General features: G+C 39.3%; 1 protein-coding gene across 1 annotated transcript in view; it reads right to left on the reverse strand.

The window, feature by feature from the left end:
- Positions 1 to 3,605: 3,605 nt before the first annotated feature.
- Positions 3,606 to 18,521, reverse strand: part of LOC132816072 (DNA-directed RNA polymerase II subunit RPB1-like) — a 37,175-nt gene continuing 22,259 nt past the window's right edge. Inside the window, exons 2-4 of the mRNA XM_060825501.1 lie at positions 12,877 to 12,956; positions 7,786 to 8,349; positions 3,606 to 4,003 (exon numbers count right to left, since the gene is read on the reverse strand). Of these exons, the coding sequence (XP_060681484.1) occupies positions 3,950 to 4,003; positions 7,786 to 8,349; positions 12,877 to 12,956 (698 nt within the window). The 3' untranslated portion in view covers positions 3,606 to 3,949. The remainder of the gene's footprint in view (positions 4,004 to 7,785; positions 8,350 to 12,876; positions 12,957 to 18,521) is intronic.

Consider the following 18,521-nt stretch of genomic DNA (forward strand, 5'->3'; position numbering starts at 1 on the left):
TGTCACTTATTGTAAAAAAAACCTTGTTATCTTGAGAATATGACTTAAAAGAAGTTCTGGGATTTACATATTAATGAACCAAAACCTGCAACCCATTCTAAAAGATGAAAGACTTAACAGCAATCTAGATTTGTTCAATATGTCATTTCACTTGCATAACACTAATTTTTTGCTATAAATTCTGCATCGTATGATCCTACTCCACAGCTACCTGAAGGAGCAGCGCTCCGAAAGCTAGCAGTCCCAAATAAACCTGTTGCACTATAACCGAGTGTGGCATGATTTTTAATTTAATAAATGATGTCAGAAAAAAAAATCCCTAGGAAACAGTGATTACAACATGGTAGAATTTAGCATTCAGTTTGACAGAGGGAACTTAGGTCAGAAAAACATTATGCTAGTTTTAAATAAGGTTAATTACAAAGGAATGACGGCAGAGCTGGCTGGATTGAACTCGGAATGGAGTTTAGTGACAAAGACGATTGAGAAACAATAGTTGTTTAAGAAAATAGTTTATGACTTACAGCAAAGGTATGTCAGAGCTAGGAGGAAGGATTTTAGGAAGGGGAATAGCCAACCGTGCTTAACCAGGGAAGTTAAAAATAACATTAATTTCAAAGAATATATGACAAAATAATGGTAAACCAGAGGATTGCGAAAGTTTTAAAAAACATCAAAATATAACCAAAATGGGTAAACTTGCAAGTAATATCAAGATGGTCAGCAAGAGCTTCTTTAAATATGTAAAAAGAGAATATAGTGAACAAAGTGAACAGAAGCCCCTTAGAGAACACAGCTGAGGAAATAATAAATGATCCCAAAGGAATGGCAGGAGGGTGGTTAAATATCTTGCATTAGTCTTCAGAGTAGAAGACACTTTTAGTATTCCAAAATTACTAAATAATCAAGAGGCAAAGGAGACACATAAGTATCACTAGAGGAAAAAAAGTGCTAGGAAAACATTTAGGGGTAAAGAAGGGCATATCCCTTGGACCTGTTGAGATGCATTCTGGGATATTAGAAGATGTACCTACAGGGATAGTGGGTGCACTGGTAAAAACCTTCCAAAAATCCTTAGATTCTGGAAAAGTTTCAAACAATTGGAAAATTGCCAATGTAACACTTTCATTTAAAAACAGAAAACAACAAAAGAAAAGGCCTGTTAGCTTAACATCTGTTATTTGGAAAATGTTGGATTCTATTATGAAGGATGTTACAGAGCATTTGGGAATCCTTAATAATTATGCAGAGTCAGCATGGCTGGAGAAAAGGAAAAATAATGCTTGACAAATTTACTAGAACTCTTTAAAAAGATAACAGGTTAGACAAATAAAATATATCAGAATCACTACTCCCACTTCAAATATTCAGTGGGTGCTTAGTAAGATACCACACATTTAGTTACTTAATAAGAGCCTATAGTGTTGGAGGAACTGCATTAGCAAGGATAGAGAATTAGCTAAAGAACAGAAGAGAGTTGGGATAAGGGGTGGGGGAAGCTTTCAGGATGGCAACCTATGACTAGTAGAATGGCACAGGGATCAGTGATGGGGGCAATAATTATTAACAATATATGTTAAGATCTTGGATGAAGAAAGTGAATGAATGATAGTCAAGTTTGTGGATGATAAAAATAGTAGGGAAGCAATTGTTGAAGATGGCAGAGTTTGCTGAGGGATAGAGACAGGTTAAGGAAGTGAGCAAAATCTTGGCAGATGGAATATGATGTGGGAACATGTGAAGGCAGGAAGAATAGAGGAGCTGAATATTATTTAAATGGAGAAAGACTGCAAAAAGCTAGAGAGGGACGTGGGAGTCCTCATCCATAAATTGCAAAAACCTAGCACCCAAAGAGGGAAAGTGAATGGAAGATTTATACTTCATTTCCTTTGAAATAAGATCCAAAGTGGGGAGATTTTGCTAAAACAATACAAGGCACTAGTTGAACCACAGCTGGAACAGGATGACCAGTTTAGGGCTCCTTATTGAAAGACAAAAATTATTGGCATTGGAGACAGTCCAGAGAACATTCACTAGACTGATACCAGGTATGAAAGGGTTGGCTTAGGATGAAATGTTGAGTAGATTGGATCTGTACTCATTGGAATGTTAAAAAATAAGACATGATCTTTTTAAAAACATACAAGATTTTTCGGGGACCTTGGCAGGGTAGATGCAGAGAAGGAGGTTCTCCTTCTGGGACCAGAGGGCATAATCTCAGAAAAAGGGGTCACACGTTTAAGTCAGAGATGAGGTAGATATTTTTCTTTCAGACGATGGTGAACCTGTGGGATTTTCAGAGGACCATTAAAGCTAATTGGTTGAGTATATTGAAGCACCAAGATAGACAGATAGATTTTTAAACCATTAAATGAATCAAGGTTGTAAGGAAAAGGCAGGGAATTGGATTTGAGGACCTTTGACACAATGCCATTGAAGGGCAGTACAGACTTGATGAGCTGAATGGCCTACTTTTGCTCCTACCTCTTTATGATCTGTGGGTCTGGAGTCACAAATAAGCCAGACTTCGTAAGGTTAGGAGTTTTCTCCCCGAAAGGACATTAGATAATGAGTGGGTTTTTACAATAATGTGATAGTTTCATAGTCATCATTAGTCTGGCTTTAGTTTTCCTCTTGATTTGCCCAATGGACCACACAAAATGTTTAACTGCATTAATCCCGCAGGAGATTTTAAAACTAAATCATTATCTATTCATATTTAATTTCACTGAATATAATTTGACATGTTTATCATATAAAATTGGTTCACATTAGCTGAATGGAACTTCCAAACAGTGCAGTAAAAATACTTCCAAAGACAAAATAGCACTGTCATATATCAATGAATGGGCATGTTAATAAACACGAGGTTAAACACAGAGCTTAGTATCCTGTTTGTAAATGCAGAGTAGGATTAATATACAAATTGACCACACTAATATGATCCTAACTTTATTTGTCCAATCTCTGCTTGCATTTGTATTTGAAATAATTATGCTATTTTTCCTGATAATTATAGAAGCTAAAATTACATGAATTGCACTTAAACTTCTAAAACTGTGATTGTTCCATTGAGTTCTTATCAACATAATTCTTCTATTAAATTCTTGTTTATATTCAAATCCAGCTTCATACTTCAAGCAATAATTTTAAGGCATTGCCTTGTTTGCTGTATCAAAAAGTAGCTTTTGTTATTTGCAAATTTCCTGAACAGTTGGTTCAGTGTTGCCTCCTGGTTTAAGATTCAAAACAAGTAAGATTAATATTTTTTGGACAGAAACAAAATACACCAAATGTTTAAAGTCATTGACAGAGGCAAATACTCCATGAGCTGCTAAATTTAGCTACACTCCCATGAGTATATAACAATTACAGTTTAATACTCTTTGAAAGACAATAGTGCTAGGAAGGTACTGGATAATTAGAACATTGATGACTGAAATACATTTGCGTCATGTATTTTGCATTATTTTCTATTTTAAGTAGCTTTATCTCAAAACTTTGCTGAGTTGCAATTGAAATTGCATTCTCCTATTATGAGTAGTTTAAGACAAGTCTCTATTTCTTCATAATAAAAACAATTCATTATTTTTATTGAAGATTTTGAATTTTAATCTGCTTTATGATATCGATGTCCACATGCATTTTAAAAAAACTGGTAAATGCCTATAGAATAATTCAAATTATCTGCACAGTGTAGTCCCTCAGGTAATCTATAGCAAAAACAGTCCTACAATTTACATCTCTTGATAGAAATTACAGAGCACTACAAAACTAATCTCAAACATTTTACATCTTTTATATTTTATGCTTAAATCTTGCATTTTAAGCTATGAATTTATTGATTAGTACAAGTACAGGAGTTTACAATTATGCATATTGTATATGGTACAAAGGCAACATTCTTTGTCGAGCTGTGTATACACACTACAGTTAATTCCATTTTCCTTCACTTGTATATGATCACATGATTTCCTCCAGTTGTAACAGTTACTTGCTTCTCCTGAAATAGAACAGAGACATAATGTTAACATGATAAAGTTATCTATTCAGGAAATCATAAGACATTAGTAGCCAATTCCCCACTTCCTACATCATTTATCTTTTTACGACCCAACAGAATGAGTTATCACCTTCTCTCTACTCTCAGTTATTAACTGGTAAATGAGAGCAGCCCAAGGTGGCCAGTTTGTTTACCATTGCTACAGGGATGTGCTTAATTTCAAGTCTGCTGTACACCTGCACCTCCACTCACTTTTACCTCACCCATTTCCCCCAAGAAAGGCCTTAGCCATCTGCGAGATTAGATGTTCAGTGCAAGAAATTTAAACCACAGACTAATTCATATTCTACCACTTGCAGTGCAAAATGTTAGTGCTGTGCAAAAGGATCAATGTTGAGTGTCATGCAGGAACACTGCCTACTGAGCATTCAGTCTATGCAACACATCCATAGATGTTCAGTTATTATTAATATTCAGGTCCGATTAAATATCTGGGAGGTCTGCAGGAAATGACTGCTCATACAGTAAAACAGGGTTACATGGTCCCTGCCACACCATTAACACACTGACACTGCAGGAAGCAGTCTGGAAATAATCCTGGTTAGAGAGGGGCAAGAAAGCCCATGGTAGAGAATGTGCAGGATTCAGGAGTGATCTCGAAAGAACACTCCTTTGGCGTAGAGCTTGAAACCACAACCATATGGCTGACACACAGGGATGGTTATCACCGAGTCAAAAGACACAACCTGGATTTGGATTTTCAAATGGGTTTAGGATTAAGATTTTAAGCAATCTTAAAATATTCTTAATGCCCTCATTGGACTAGAGGTGAGCTTGGAGCTCAATTAGCGGCTCCTAGTTTTGCCAGAAGGTGGAAACTACCTGCTGGATCAGCAGTATCAAAACTCAGATGGCAGTATGAAGGGGTTTGCAGCTGCCTTCCACAAAAGAGGAGGCTGGACTTTTGAAGAGGAGCAGCATCAGTGTCCAGAAACTGATCAAATGGGTAGCTGACTGCAACAGTGCTAAACCACTAGCTGGCAAAAAAAAACAAATTTTGCAGCTCCAAGCAGTGGGCCCAATAGCTATTCTTTAGTGCACACTGGCTGTTCAGGTTTTGGCTAAGGAAAGTCACCTTCCGGCTCTCCCTGCCCAATCACAAGCTACTCAAGAAGCTTAAAGGAACTGTTACCCCTCTCCTTTGAAAACTCCAATTCTGGAGGCAACAAGATCCAGAGATGCCCTTCGGAAATGAAATTTTCAATGTACATCCACATCCTAATACATCTGAAGTCCCTCAAGGACTTTCCTTGACTCCTCCTCTCCCTATTCACATGGTGCCTCTTGGCGACATCACCTGCACACACAAGGATTGCTTCCATGTGCATACTTAAATCCTAAAACCACAATATTGATTGCAGCTGTTTAAGGCTCAGATTGTTTATAACCTAGTGTCTTGGACATGTTATGCTTTTGAATCCAATTTCTCTTTACCATCAATAATTCTGACTTGGTAACATTACCCATCTCTGTTACTATATCAGCCCACCTACTGTTACTTCTAACTTGCCTATTCCATTATGAAGTAACTATGAGGAAGGGAATGTGCTGTGAATTTTAGCTCATCCAAAATCAAGGGGTGGATTTTTCTAGAGTTTAAAAAATGACCTATAGGACCTGGTTATCAAAGTTGAGAGTGTGGTGCCGAAAAGCACAGTAGGTCAGGCAGCATCCGAGCAGCAGGAGAATCGACATTTCTGGCAAAAGCCCTTCCTAATGAATAGCTTATGCCTGAAACATTGATTCTCCTGCTCCTTGGATGCTGCCTGATCTGCTGTGCTTTTCCAGCACCACACTCTTGACTCTAATTCTCCAGCATCTGCAGTCCTCACTTTTGCCTGGTTATGGAAATCTATACCATTTATAACAGATTCAATTTTTGTCAGTGAGAGAAGATAAGGCATGATTCGTACACGTGGGAAAGCTAAACTTAGCAAAGCCTTTTGATCTGAGAGCTGTATTCAACAGACCACACTTTGTTTGCGACAGCAACCTTACTCTGCAATCTGGCAATCACATATTAATGGAGTAGGTGGAAATACTCTTCAGGGTGGTGGTTAGAATGGATATGGTCTATGTAACGGTCATAATCAATGTTTTGTTTAAAATGTTCTGCACTTTAAACAAAACAGGCTGCAACAGTCAGTAAGAATTAAAAAAACCTTTTGCTCATCTTTTGATTGAGGCATGGGCTAGGAAGAACAGAACATTGGGAGATTGGAGCCTCCTAGTAGAGCGCTTTAGGGAACATCTCCAGGACATCCGCACCAATCAACCCCACCGTCCTGTGGCCCAACATTTCAACTCCCCCTCCCATTCTGCCAAGGACATGCAGGTCCTGGGCCTCCTCCATCACCGCTCCCTTACTACCAGACGCCTGGAGGAAGAACGCCTCATCTTCCACCTCAGAACACTTCAACCCCAGAGCAACAATGTGGACTTCACCAGTTTCCTCATTTCCCCTCCCCTCACCTTACCAAGTTCCAACCTTCCAGCTCAGCACTGTCCCCAGGACACCTGTCCTACCTGCCTATCTTCCTTTCCACCTATCCACTCCACCTCCTCTCTGACCTATCACTTTCATCCCCACCCCTATTCACCTATTGTACTCTTTGCTACCTTCTCCCCACCTCCATTTATCTCTCCACCCTGAAGGCTTCCTGCCTCTATTCCTGATTAAGGGCTTTTGCCCAAAACGTCGATTTCCCTGCTCCTTGGATGCTGCCTGACCTGCTGTGCTTTCCCAGCACCACTAATCCAAAAAAGAATAAAGGCTTTTTGTTGCTATTTCCCCAACAGCTGTAATAATAATGTCATTGTCAAAGGATTAGCAATCTTTAATGGGACGTCTGAACAGAAGAGATGAGACTAGGTTTAAAATTATTAATCATTTGAGACTGAAATATTTTGAATGGGTTCTATGAATTGGTGGTTCCTTTCCACTATCAAACATGTTTGAGTCACAATTATTATTAGGTTTTATTTTCTTTCAATTCAACGTCACATGATGTCTCCCCTTGCTGGATATTGGATTAATATTTATGGAAGATCCTCCCTCATCTGTGCAATCTCCTCTAGCCTCCATTTCTCCTGACTCTGGCCTCTTCTACATATTTCCTCTGTCCACTCAATTATTGTTAACTGTGCTTTAGGCAGTACAATCCCATCCACTGGAATTCCCTCCTATAAACGTGGGTGTCATCATTATTCCTCCTTCATCAAGACCCTCTTTAAAGTCACCTCTGTAATCCAATATTTTTATACGTCTCAAAATCTGCTTTTTTGACCCTTGTTAAATGTGTCTCTGTAAAGAAACTTAAGATTTTTAAGTTGATGCATTATTCTGTCAGAGGAAGTGGAGGAGGCTGGTACAATTACAACATTTAAAAAGGCATCTTGATGGGTATATGAATAGGAAGGGCTTGAAGGGATATGGGCCAAATGCTGGTAAATGGGACTGGATTAATTTAGGATACCTAGTCAGGACGGATGAGTTCGACCAAAAGGGTCTATTTCCATACTGTACAGCACTACAACACTGACGCAAAATGTGACTGAATCTTCAACAACAAAGCTGTAACCAAATAGGTAATAATGTTTTAAAAAACCCTTTTAAAATGCCAATGAATTTGAACTTACATTGTGTTTTTGAAGCATAAGATTGAAAAGAAGAAATGTCTGACAAGTAAATATTAAATGCAATGCAATGCAACTTTGTATACCTTATTTCTTGTTGAAGAATGTATTGCACGTCCTATATCAGACAAGGCAATATTTGCTAAAGCTTTGGATACATTTTGTGCAGATTGTTGAAGGGTCATTTCTGTTGGATAACCTCTGGTTATACGATTTCCTTCTGCAACATTACCAGACTGAATCAGAACCACTGGTGCTGCAGGATGTTGCTGATTAACAACAAATGTTGGTGCAATTTGCTGCTGGTTGATAACATATGTTGATCCATGTTGCTGCTGGTTGACAACATATGTTGATGCAGTACTTTGTGTATTGAAGACACGAACTGAAGTAGGATGCTGCTGGTTGACAAAGTCAGATAAAATTGGAGCAGCAGCTGCAGCACCAGTATTCTGTGCAGCAAAAGCCACAGATGTTGCAACAACTGGATTCTGATAGCCAGCATATTGTGGATGAGCATTTGAGGGTTGTGGTGCTGTTGGGTATGTTGGATATGGTGAGTATGGTGGAGATGCAGGGTAGTTGGGTTGATATCCAGGAGGAGCATAGTTTTCATTTGTCTGAAGTACAGAGGGATTGGGGGACGAAATCTAGAAGAAATCAAAGAATGAAATAAACAAAATTTTCTATAATTGGAAATTACTTGCTTTATCACATTAAATTAATTTCCTGTTTGTCGTGCATGGAAATAATTAACCTTGATGACATCAACCTCCTATACAGTTCATAGCAAGATACTGTAACCGGAGTTGTATGTGTCCAATAAAGTAAGTCATGATGGTAATCTCTTTCATTATTCTCTTCAATGATGTGACATCGGCTTTTTTAATTTCTCTGCTCTCCTCAGCTAATCCAACCTGTTTCCCTCTGGACTTGCAGCATTCCATTCTCTTGGGTTCTATCTTGACTTTGTTATCAAACCTGCTGATGCTGAATGCCAATTCTCAGACACATTCTCCGATGTCCTGGATTATGATTCCACCATTGAATCATGCTGCAATTCTTCTTCATGGACGTGCACTTCCTCTACATGCCATTTCCCATCAGGATGGTCTGAGGGCTCTCTGCTTCTCTCTTGAAAGGAAGGCTGAACAGTCTTCATCCGCCACCATCCTCTTTCACCTGGCAAAGATTGTTCTCACTTTCAACAACTTCTCCTTTAACTCATCTCATTTTCCCCAAGTCAAAAGTCTGCCCATGTGCCCCCATATGCATCCCAGATATGCCCATTTCTTTGTGGGCTATGCAGGACATTTCTTGTTCCAGTCCTACTCTGGCCTCACCTCCAACTCACTTTGATACATAGATGATGGCAACGGTGCCACTTCCTGCTCTTGTCTGGAACTGGAGAAATCCATCCATTTTGCTTTCAACTTCCATCCTTCTCTCATCTTCACCTGGTCCATCTCTGACTCCTCTCTCCCTTTTCTTGACTTCTGTTTGCATTTCTGAAGATAGACTGCCCACCAATATCCATTATATGCTGACAGAGTCACATACAGTTATCGGACTATACCCCAAATACAGGCTCCTGCAAATTACATCTGCTCTGATGATACAACCTGCCACCAGGGGGGCTCTGACATGATCTTTTTTCTCTTCAACCAAGAACTCCTCCTCCCCACTGTGGTTGGCAGGGCGCCCTGCCATATTTAACCTCTCTCTCACACTTCTGCCTCCACATTTTGTCCCTCCTAGAACAAAGAAGGGTTCCCTTCATCCTCGCTTTCCAGCCAACTTTCCTCTGCATTCATCCTTGCAATCTCCTCCATTTTAGCAGCTGGTACCCAGTGAATGTTCCATTCACAGTCAGCATTCTGCAGGTACCATTTCTTATAACACCCTGATCCACTCCATCAGTCCTAACACTTCCTCACTCTCTATCCCATGAAATTGCAGAAAGTGCAACACTTACCTGCTCACCTCCTCTCGCTTCACTCTCCAACGTTCCAAACACACCTTCCAAGTGAAGCAGCATTTTACTTAGATTTCTTTCAATTTAGTCTACTATATCTGCTGCTCACAGTGTGGTCTCCTTTACATTGTTAAGACCAAATGCAGACAGGGTGACCACTTTACTGTCTAGAGGAATCACCATGATCTCCCATGTGCTTGCTATTTCAATAAACCACATTACTCCTCTTATGTTAACCTCCCTGTCCTGGCCCTGCCTCAATGTTCCAACAAAGCACAACAACAAACTCAAGCAACAACACCTCATTTTCTACTTAGACACTTTACAGCATACAGACTCAGTACTGAATTACACAACTTCAGAACCAGTCCTCCACCAAACCACGGGCTTATCTTATTTGTGACTTATTTATTTTCCTCTCAGCGAAGAGGACTCTTTCCCTTTTGCAGCTTAATTTACACCCATTTTATATCTCTATTTCTCTTTCAATTACCAACACCTTTGTCTTTTGCACAGGGCTTCCACACCATTTGTTCCTCTTGCCCCGTCAAAAGTGCAAAAACCACCTTTTACCAACTCCTTGCAATTCTAAAGAAGAGTCATATTAGACTAGAAACCTTAGCTCTTTCTCCACAGGCACTGCTGAGTTTCTCAGGCTTTCTCTGTATTTGTTTCATGACAGTGCTGTGATTGAAAGAGGTGAATAGTGTGTTTGTCAGATTGCTGCAGCTGCAATTAAATAGCAGTAAATTAAAAGATTGACATTTTAATTGAGAAGTCATCAGATGAGTCAACAAGGTAGAATATATTCTTATCTATTGAAAGGGTAGGTAGTATTATAATCAAGGGCTAGATGCTGCACTAAGGATGTCTCCCTGATCTCTGAATAAATTTCAGGGACAAGCCAATTTCCACCTAAATGGTTCACACTGCTTTATTATTTTTGGATGATGGACTTTAATTAGTATGAGGCAGGAGTTCTATCCATCTTGAAGACAATGACCAGGATCTCAGACCTGCCAACCAGCTGATGACTAACAGTGCTAGGGAAGAGTCGTGGCCGCGCCAGTCCTGCAACTATGCTGAAGAGATTACTTTTAGCGATGGATACAAACATATGGGTGAGTCTGAGTTTGTACTGAAGCCAGGCTGACAGGGTAAGAGGGCAGGGTAGACATAGAGGGGAAAACTGTGGGATTGGGAATTCCAATTGACACAGGAGCTCTGGAAAGAGGGATTCTCCACATTCACTCAGCAACAACTCTCGGAGGTAAACATGCAGGGCCTCAATTGTGCCAGTGGCAGGTGGAAACACTTTCCCAGAATTGTAAAGGGAATAGATGGATTGGCAGTGGGTATATTGCCAAAGGCAATATTTATTTACAGAACCATGTTTGTATTTCCTGTCCATAGTTGGCCAGCATAATTCAGACCCAAACGTAAGTGTTCCATAATTCCCCATTGCTTTTAGATATTCAGCCTAGATATCCACAATTGTGCTAATTCATAAATCTGTATGTTTACTCTGGGAGCTATATGTGCTCTTTGCTACCATCCAAGTGCCTAACTATTGTCTTTTCTATTGTTTATAAAGTTATGTGGGGAGTTTAGTTGTTTGCTTGGGGGTCTATGGTATAGTCAATAGTTTTTAGCTGCTATGATGTGGCTGATGAGGTTTACAAAGGGGTCAGGCTGGCCTGGGGGAGCAAAGGAGGTGTAGGCAAGGGTTTTGTTTTAAAGTGTTCAGAAGATGCAGTTTTAATGGAAAAGCTGTAATTACTATCAGATTCAAGAGTTCTTCTTTAAAATAGAGATGGGCCTTTTAACCTGCCAGTTCTGGACTCTGCTTGGATCTGTTCCTACTTCATGAACAGGGTAAGGACCAGGTCACATGGGGGCGTGGGTTTCCTGGCAAATAGCCTGCAGGAATTTTACAAACACAGGAAGAGAACTGATGTTTCTTCCAACTTCACAAAACAGTCATGTTCAGGGTAAGCTACAACAAGAATGGGGTTTTTGGCGGCGGGGAGGGGGAAGAGAAGGACAGGCCTCCACGCCCCCACCCCACAACCAGAAGGAAGGTTGGCAGGGGCTGGAATGAAGCCTGTTTCCCGTAGCCATAATTAGCAGCGCATGAGCTGATGTGCTGCAGAGTCAGACTTCTGTTTCCCACTGGGAAAGATGCTCAAGTAGTCACAGCAACATCAAAAGCTCAGTTGTAAGGTGTTGGGGTGTAGATCATAGTCTGAAGGTAGGGGGCTGCTGTGTGTCAAAGAATACAGCATTTTCACATTTCTTCATGTCACTTTGTAAACCTTTGTTTTAGCAGGGGCCTGCCCATGCAGACCATGTGATGGGATGAGCTGTGTAATGCTTATTAGTTAATTGAGCTTTTAACAAGTTTCTTTGGCCCTTAATTATTTATTTGCTGACTTCAGGTTTTGTTTGCCCATCTCCACCTTATCAGAGTTAGGTCATAAGCCTCCTGCCCTATGTTACATGCCAACCTGCCAAAATCACATCTGGTGAAGCCACTAATATCTAATGCTCAATTTTTTTTTTCTTCTTTTTTGTTTGATCAGTCTCCAGTAGTTTTTTTTTACTGATTCCAAGTGGGCTGCTGAAGAACCAGAAATGATGGTATTTCTACATCACTTTTATCAATCTGAGTCAGAGATACTGAAAGGAAAGTTGTACCTCCAAAACAAAAGACAATGACTAATTTATTAGTGATCTGAATATTCATGTTAATCAGGTGAGTCTTTACTTTGTCAAATTATTTATCAATGGTTACAGTTACAGCTATGTCTTTATGCATGCAGCTAGGATGAGAAGAATGCTTGGAACACATTGGAGATTATTTTATTACCCTTACATGATTTCACCTAAAAACTAAATTCTGGAAGCTCACCTGAATATAAAATAATTTACTGCATAATTATACATCTTATATATCAATACATCAATCTTAAATATTAGATTGAAATTGAATGGGAATCCCCAAGAGAGTTCCATCCTGAATTAATTAATAGAATTAGTGAAATGTGAAAAGTTGCATCCTTATTTTTATGAAAGCACATTTTAAATATTTTAGTTACTATCAATGGTTCTGCAAAGGAAAAAAATAAGCTGGATTTCTTTTCTATTGCTTCAAAGTATTATAATAAGATTGATACAGTAGAAATAGATTTTTGATGCATACCGCAGAGTAAGGTGGTGGGTGCAAACCATATAGGGGTGGTTGTGGAATGCCTCCAAAAGCATCTGCTGTTGTTCTCACATCTAAGTAATAAGATAAATTGGAAACATTAAGCTGAATATATATGCATAATATTCCATTTAAAGATATGAGTTACTACTACTGATAATATTATTAATAATAATAATAATATTATTAAGTGTGTACATTGTGTAAGAGGTATCCCATAACTATCACAAAGATTGAAGATTGAACCCACAATTCCAATAGCGAGTATTGCCAGTCTCAGAACAAAAAAAAAGTGACAATTAGGGACAAGTTACTGATATGCAAGGAAAGACTACATAAGTGAAAATAATTAAAACTCAAGTTTGCCAGTGACCTGTTTCAGTGCAGAAATGGTGGAATTTAGAAGCTGTTGCAAGTCTTCATTTTTAGAAATTAATAGCTGACCTTTGTTGGCACTGCATAGAGAAGCCAAGATCAATAAAGTGTTGCATCATGACATAAGAATTCTTTCCAAGTAATTGGCTGAACTTGATGATTACCTCAATACATTCTGGAGAAATACACAGAACAAGATGCTGTGTCCAATACCTAACAGAATGTACACAGTGATTAGTTATTTTAGAGTCATAGTTATTCTTGTTGTTTACATTCAAGTCAGAAAGAGATGTCAAAAATCACTTACAGGAGCACTTTTTTTAAAAAACAAAAATCATTAACCAAAGAAATCATGTCACTCAATTTTGCACTGTTCTCTAATTTTGCACAATTGAGATATACAACTATTTTAATGTTTTGTGCTTTGTTATTGCCAGAAAGGAGCCCTCATAAATCAGGAAGCCACAACACAATTAAATACAGGATAATGCTCTTTTGTAAAAGCAATCATTGTTCCACAGCACATTTTGTTAGAGCTTCTGTACTGTTACGCTATACCATTAAAGTGATATTCCTACTTTAGAGCTTATTTAGAGCACAAACACCTGATGAAGCAGCACTTTGAAAGCTAGTGCTTCCAAACAAGCCTCTTGGATGAAAACCTGGTGTTGTGAGATTTTTAACTGTCCACCCCAGTCCAACATTGGGACCTCAGGTCACACTTTAGAGCTCGTCAGAAATAATTGAAGGAATTTTGTAAGATGGATTGTAACTGAAACACTTTTCACATTGAATGCTTCCTACATTAGGCATAGCAAAACCCTGATTTTGGTTTGATATTTACACTCATTCCTGAAGAAGGGCTCATGCCCGAAATGTCGATTTTCCCGCTCCTTGGATGCTGCCTGACCTGCTGCGCTTTTCCAGCAACACATTTTCAGCTATTCACTCTCGCACCAGCACCTATTTGTGCTGGATCCACAGTCCTTGGTGCTTCAAATATTTATATAATTATCTACTTAAAATATAAGTCTAACTATTATCTATTTGCAGTAATGCCAACTTAATTATAGCATTTTAAAGTGCTAAGCTTACTGCAGGCAGGTACCATTGCTCCTTAAAGAAGCACAATTAATACAAGAACAAATATATGCAATTAATTAACTAACAACTTTTTAATGTTCCATTACCTTTTAAGAACTTCCAACTGACTCGAAAGTGGCATCGGGTTACAGTTTGTAATTTAAATAAAGACAACTCTGATTAGCAGCTTTAAGTGAAAGCATTGCTTGGGTACACAATCTGTGATAATTACACATCAATAGGTAAATGTAAGGTGACACTCTTCAGTTTGTTCTTTACATTAAAACTAGGATTTTCCTTGCTGTTCTGAACCTTTGGATAATCTAAAAGCAGCAGAAACACACGAAAAGTTAAGATTGATCCAGCTGAAAAAGTTTAACAAAAAAAAACTGCAGATGCTGGGAATCAGAAACAAGAACAGAAATTATCTCGGCAGGTCTGGCAGCATCTGTGTAAAGAAAGCGGAGTTAATATTTCAGGTTCAGTGACCCTTCTTCAGTACCCTGCTTTCTCTGCACAGGTGTTGTCAGACCTGCTGAGTTTTTTTTCATCAATTTCTGTTTTGTTTGTGAAAATGCTCAAGTTTTGGGAACAATTAGGTCTGGGGGAAAGAAAGTAACTTGTCTGGAAATGTTAACTCGGTTTCCCATTCCACAGATGTTGCCAGAGTACATAAAACATTTTCTCTTTTTATTTAAAATAAGTGTGTTGTATTGATCCAAAATATTAATTTCATCTCTGCATGCGAGAGTGTAGCTTGTACCTTTTAAATGTTTAGGAAACATCCTGATCTAAAGTCACTGTAGAATTAGTAAGAAACCTGGAATTAGAGGTAGCAACAAAACAGGCAAGTTAATTGGACAGAAGAAAACAAACATGCAACCAACTTAGAGTGAGCTGAAAAATGAAAGGCAAACTACTCAATGAATTAAATTTGCCTCCTTTCTGCAGACAGTAACAAACATTTCAATGTCTGTCTAATTAGTTATTGACCAAATTACCTGCTTTCTGGTACATCCTGCGCATGTTTCATGCAGTACTTGGGCAGGACCCTATCCTGAGATACAAAGATCACTGCTAACATTCATCCTACCAACTTCCCCCACCTCCCTGGATACTGCTTAGTTTCTCTCCAATGTTTATTTAAAGAGCCCTACAGGAGCAATCACATGTTAAAGTGGGGGTTGGATTTAACCATCAATTCCTAAGGATTATTTAGCTGTTGAGCTAACTGACCTCTGTGCAATATTACAGTTTCATTTAGTTTCCAAGCAAAGGACAAGGGAAGCAAAAGCACGTGATTATTGTGATAGCTAGAGTTGGTTCAGTATCAGGCAAACTCTTTTGCCTTAACATTAAATCTATTCTATTGTACAAGAACAAGCCTTCTGTTGGTCCATATAAATATAATCCATAGGCTTTTGTTTTAGAAAGGAACAAGTTTGTCAGGCATGGTATTTCTTTTATTTGATGAATTTGGAAAAAGGTAAGCACTGTGCTGCTTTGAATTAAAACCCAAATGCTGGAGAAACTCAGCAGATCTGGCTGCACTTGTATAAGGAGAAACTGAGTTAATATTGAGCTGTATTGATTCAAAACATTAACTCAGTCTCTCTTTAGATGTGACAGACTGGCTGAGTTTCTCGAAGAATTTATTTTATTTTATAAACTCTTGTTGGTTGTTTCTGATCAGTTGAAATTTTAAGATATTCAAAAATTCCATATTTAAAAACAGATTTGAATAATTTTCTTTCAACAAACGTTTGGCTAACCAGCATGATTGCCTGACAACAATTAACAGATACCTGTAAGAATAATAGGGTCGTTATGGTAGGGGATTTTAACTTTCCGAACATAGTTTGGGACTTGCCATAGTGTTAAGGGGTTAGATGGAAAAGAATTTTTAAGTGTGTACAGGACAATTCTCTGATTCATTATATGGACGTACCTACTAGAGAAAGTACAAAACTTGACCTACTCTTGGGAAATAAGACATGGCAGGTGACTGAGGTGTCAGTGGGGGAGCACGTTGGGGCCAACAACCATAATTCTATTAGATTTAAAATAGTGATGGAAAAGGATAGACCAGATCTAAAAGTTGAAGTTCTAAATTGGAGAAAGGCCAATTTTGATGGTATTAGGCAAGAATTTTCAAAAGCTGATTGGGGGCAGATGTTCACAGGTAAAGGGACAGCTGGAAAATGGGAAGCCTTCAGGAATGAGATAACGAGAATCCAGAGAAAGCATATTTCTTTCTAGGGTGAAAGGGAAGGCTGGTAGGTATAGGGGATGCTGGATGACAAAAGAAATTGAGGGTTTGGTTAAGAAAAAGGAAGCAGATGTCAGGTATAGACAGGATAGATCGAGTGAATCCTTGGAAGAGTATAAAGGCAGAAGGAGTACACTTAAGAGGGAACTCAGGAGGGCAAAAAGGGGATATGAGATAGCTTTGGCAAATGTAGTTAAGGATAATCCAAAGAGTTTTTACAAATACATTGAGGACAAAAGGATAACTAGGGGAGAATAGGGCCCCTCAAAGATCAGCAAGGCAGCCTTTGTGTGGAGCCGCACAAAATGGGGGAGATACTAAACAAATATTTTGCGTCAGTATTTACTGTAGAAAAGGATATGGAAGATACGGAAAGTAGTCGAATTAGATGGTGACACCTTACAAAACGTCCATATTACAAAGGAATAAGTGCTGGATGTCTTGAAATGCATAAAAGGTGGATAAATCCCCAGGACCTGATCAGTTGTACACTAGAACTCTGTGGGAGGCTAGAGAAGTGATTGCTGGGCCTCTTGCTGAGATATTTGTATCATCGCTAGTCACAGGTGAGGTGCCAGAAAACTGGAGGTTGGCAAACGTGTTGCCACTGTTTAAGAAAGATGGTAAGGACAAGCCAAGGAACTATAGACCAGTGAGCCTGACGTCAGTGGTGAGCAAATTGTTGGAGGGAATCCTGAGGAACAGGATGTACATGTCTTTGGAAAGGATTAGGGACAGTCAACATGGCTTTGTGCATGGGAAATCATGTCTCACAAACTTGATTGAATTTTTTGAGAAAGTAGCAAAGAGGATTGATGAGGGCAGAGCAGTAGATGTGATCTATATGGACTTTAGTAAGGCGTTTGACAAGGTTCCCCATGGAGATTGATTAGCAAGGTTAGATCTCATGGAATACAGGGAGAACTAGCCATTTGGATACAGAACTGGCTCGAAGTTAGAAGACAGAGGGTGGTGATGGAGGGTTGTTTTTCAGACTGGAGGCCTGTGACCAAGGAAGTGCCACAAGGATTGGTGCTGGGTCCTCTACTTTTTGTCATTTACATAAATGATTTGGATGCGAGCATAAGGGGTACAGTTAGTAAGTTTGCAGATGACATCAAAATTGGTGTAATGGACAGCGAAGAGGGTTACCTCAGATTACAACAGGATCTTGACCAGATGGGCCAATGGGCTGAGAAGTGGCAGGTGGAGTTTAATTCAGATAAATGTGAGGTGGTGCATTTTGGAAAAGCAAATCTTAGCAGGACTTATACACTTAATGGTAAGTCCTAGAGAGTGTTGCTGAACAAAGATCTTGGAGTGCAGGTTCACAGCTCCATGAAAGTAGTTGCAGGTTGATAGGATAGTGAAGGTGACATTTGGTATGCTTTCCTTTATTGGTCAGAGTATTGAGTATAGGAGTTGGGAGGTCATGTTGCGCCTGAAAAGGACATTGATTAGGCTACTGTTGGAATATTGTGTGCAATTCTGGTCTCCTTCCTATCGGAAAGATGTTGTGAAACTTGAAAGGGTTCAGAAAAGATTTACAAGGATGTTCCCAGGGTTGGAGGATCTGAGCTACACGAAGAGGCTGAACAGTCTGGGGCCGTTTTCCCTGGAGCATCAGAAGCTGAGGGGTGACCTTATAGTGGTATAGAAAATTATGAGAGGCATGGATAGGATAAATAGACAAAACCTTATCCCTGGGGTGGGGGAAGCCCAGAACTAGAGGGCATAGGTTTAGGGTCAGAGGAGAAAGATATAAAAGGGACCTAAGGGGCAACGTTTTCATGCAGAGGGTGGTATGTGTATGGAAGGGTTTGAAGGGATATGGGCTAGGTGCTAGCAGGTGTGACTAGATATTTGGTCAGCATGGACGGGTTGGACCGAAGGGTCTGTTTCCAAACTGCAC

This window comes from Hemiscyllium ocellatum, chromosome 5 (genome assembly GCF_020745735.1).
Source record: "Hemiscyllium ocellatum isolate sHemOce1 chromosome 5, sHemOce1.pat.X.cur, whole genome shotgun sequence".
NCBI lineage: Eukaryota > Metazoa > Chordata > Chondrichthyes > Orectolobiformes > Hemiscylliidae > Hemiscyllium > Hemiscyllium ocellatum.